At 34.4% G+C, this 3647-nt stretch overlaps 1 protein-coding gene across 1 annotated transcript; it reads right to left on the bottom strand.

Annotated features, from left to right (window-relative positions):
* Positions 1-1919: 1919 nt before the first annotated feature.
* On the bottom strand, positions 1920-3248 carry LOC140814981 (probable BOI-related E3 ubiquitin-protein ligase 3). Its single transcript, XM_073174074.1, has 3 exons — positions 3176-3248; positions 2705-3077; positions 1920-2615 (listed from the first exon to the last, which is right to left on the bottom strand). The coding sequence occupies exons 1-3, from the start codon at positions 3229-3231 to the stop codon at positions 2028-2030; spliced, it is 1017 nt and encodes a 338-aa protein (XP_073030175.1). The 5' UTR covers positions 3232-3248; the 3' UTR covers positions 1920-2027.
* Between the last annotated feature and the right edge of the window lie 399 nt (positions 3249-3647).

Raw genomic sequence — 3647 nt, forward strand, 5'->3', positions numbered from 1 at the left:
AGCAGTAGCACTCGATATTATCCGATAAATATAGTCGTAATTGAGAATATATTGTTTGTATCATATGCTATAATGTTAAATGAAATATTTATAAACCATGCATTTATACAAAATGCTCGAATATTTAAATTTGTGATGACTTTGTAGATTCCACTAATTTTGTAAAAAAGATTAAAATTCCTATTATTTTACTTGAATATATCACACAATATTTCTTAAAATCATCTTTATTCATCTTCTTTGAGTGTCGAAATCAAAGAGATAAAAGTGGTGTTTGAATTTTCTTATAAAACTATAAGTTTTAGATATGAATTTAACAAAAAAAATTTAATCGAACACTTCAATTTCCCGACTTTCATTTCAGTTTATGACATAGAATTACTCCCTCATCCCTTCCAACTATACAACGAGATAATAATAATAATAATAATAATTGAAAAAAAAAACCAAATAATGAGAGTCATGAAAATTGAAAATAATGGAGAGGGTTGAAAATGGGAATCACGTGTAGATTGGGAGGGCATGCCGGTCGTAAAGCGACAGATGCCCCTCTTCGACACGCTGGGCCATCCAAGATCTCTACGTTTGTTCCTTCCCTCATTGGGGACCTACTGTCCTCTTTAAAAAAAAAAAAAAATATATATATATATATATATATATATATATATATATATATATATATATATTGATATGTTCGTCATATATAGTTTATTTTATGACTATGCATTCAATAATTGAGTATTTGAGTGCTATTTAATCGATGAGTATATAGATGAACACGGTAAATGAATAACTTATCAAAACTTTATATTCATCTTCGTACGTGTATATATAATATACACACACATATACGTATAATAAATTTAATTTTTATTTTCAAAATTTCAACTTATTAAATAAATTATATGCAACTATTTAATATAGATTCAAATTTAAGTGAAATTCAATTTTTGTCCAAACAAACATAATTTTTTTAGCTTATAGATGAATTGATAAATTTGAATTGGAAAAAAAAAATATTGGTCGATAAATTTAAAAATGACACTCATTATTGAAATTGAGATTCACTTCGAATTTGTGCATTTAAGTAAGTCGAATAATTTTAATAGCATCAATCCAAACACAAACTCATTTTCGAAGTCATGAAAATCCCATTTGACTCTGCTAACTCCGCGTGGGCTCAGAACATAACATTTTCGTGGGTAAAAAATAGTGTTTAAACATCTATTCTAGTGCTGTATAAATATAATAATAATAATAATAATAATAAAATGAAAATATTGGAAGATTATTCGTAGACAAAGACAAATCTACCAAAAAAAAAGAATTAAATTATAAGGTATCCAAATCAGAGATTTTAATATTAACAAGATCAGACAAAGTCCCACACATCCATCAGACAAACTTCTGATGTTATTATCTTTATTATTCCAATTAATTTCATATTTTTTATTGTTATCTGTAAAGAATCTTTCAACGTACATGCACTCATTTCAGGCTTGCAAACAAAAAAAATCAAATAATAATAATAAAATATTAAAAAAAATCCCCTAATTCATCAGCTTTTTTATCACCATTAATTTATCATTACCTTCTTGGCCTTTTCTTTGTTTCTTTAATACTTTTCTGGGATACATCGGCCGAATAATATTTTTTACTTGTGATAAATATATGTTACCGTCCGAAATTACGAGGGCAGGGATTTGTCTCAAACTGGACTTATTTACTAAAGCTATTTTTTTAAAAAAATAAAATAAAAGCCCACGTAAATGATTTTTAAAACTGTAAAAATTTAGGCCGTCGTGCCAGGTTATACAAATGGCTCATACGGCAGCCGAGTTTTGCGAATCCGACCCTGTCGTTTTCGCCACTACATAGAGAGTCCTACGTGTCATCGTTTACGCTAATTAATTTCCTCCTTGAAAGATTTTTTATTATTGGATTTGAATTTCAATCGGTAATTGTAAGATAACAAACTGACTTGACTTTTTTTTTTTGACGAAAATTCTTGAAAGGAAAAATCAGAATCATGAGGAGAGATTAACATGGAGGCTAGCGGTTTTGATGGAGCTACAAACGGGGCAAGTGTGAAGAAACGACCCGCAAACAGCACAGAGGCACAGATGCCTGCAAGGCAAAAGCAGCACGCAAGATTCCACTTTCCCACAGCTCCTGCAAATCCTGTTCCCAGTACTCTTGACCCCCTCGTGTTTCTCCCCGTAACGTGCGTTGTCGGCCGACGCCAGCGTGTCCGTTTTCTCGAAGTTGCTGCCGCAAGACGACTCTGCGTCGTCCAGCAACGCCGCGGAATCGGACCGGTGCCGCTGCAGCAGATGATGTTGCTGTTCATCTTGCACATGGGTCAGGACTTGTTCCAGATCAGATCTCAGAGCATTTGCAGTAGCTTCGTTCGTCTGTGCCAAATCTCTCCATATCTGATTTTCGACACACAGGGATTTCACTTTCTCCTCCAGCGCGCAATTTAACTTCTCGATAGTTCCAATTTCTTCTTCTTTTGCTTTCAGTTTCTTTATTATGTTCTCTCGAACAGCCGCAGCGAACCGCCTGGAATACCTTCGACGCTTTTCTTCAATTTCCATCCTAACCTTTTCCGTCTGTCAAAATATTTTCATTAATAAAACTGCGAATGCATTGAATCGTAATAGAAAATGTAACTTGGCTGAGAATATCGACGAGTACGTACATGTTGGGATATGATAAGGTCGATTTCCAATTGCTGCTGTTGGATATGCGACGAGATATCCTCTCCGATAAAAGTGAGAGAACCGCAACGATGATTTGCACCCTGACTCGGTAAAACATTCGTGAATGTCGAAAGAAGAGGACTGACCGGATCCCTCGAACGCTTCCTCGAAACAGGCATGGCGCAGGTGATGCCACTATCAGATTTCATCGCCAGAGCTTTTTGCGTAACGGTATTCGAGAACGCAGAGCCGTGCATAGGAACCGCGGGACCCCTCGCCGTACTCATCCCTAATAAAGGTGTCATCACACCGTATGCCATCGGAGTTCCATAGACATTTCCACTAACTTCCACACCGTTCATCATCAAATTCCTACATTATTCATTCAGAGAATTTAAACCCATAAATACCACGACAAAAATCCAGGAAACATAATACAAAAAATCGAAAACCCATCCTCATGAACCTACCCATCGCTAAGGACCTGTGGAGGAAAAAGATGGAGATGCCGAGCTTCAACAGCCATCAAAACCTGATGTATCTTCTTCGTTAAGCGAAGGAAAATAAATGATATTGTCTCTCCTCACCTAAGCCTGGGCGTGAATTTATACTACAATAACAACAACCTGAACGAAAATCCTCTCTCTCTAGTGTTGCTTGAGTTGGTTCGTGACTGAGAGGTGGAGGGAAAATATGAAAGAGAGAAGAAATGGTCATGCAAAACAAGGGGTGTTGGATTATTTAAAGGGATTTAAAGACATGTGAATGATAAATTTGGGATAAGTCGAAATCACCATCTAAATGTAATAATAATATTATTATTATATATAAATGAATTAGTTTATTTGTTTTTAAAATACATCTCCTTTTTCTAATTCTGAAATAGATGCTCAGTAATACTTATATTTATAATTCTTCTTTTAAAAACGATGAGAATTTTAT

Source organism: Primulina eburnea, chromosome 15, assembly GCF_022965805.1.
Source record: "Primulina eburnea isolate SZY01 chromosome 15, ASM2296580v1, whole genome shotgun sequence".
In the NCBI taxonomy this organism is placed as follows: domain Eukaryota; kingdom Viridiplantae; phylum Streptophyta; class Magnoliopsida; order Lamiales; family Gesneriaceae; genus Primulina; species Primulina eburnea.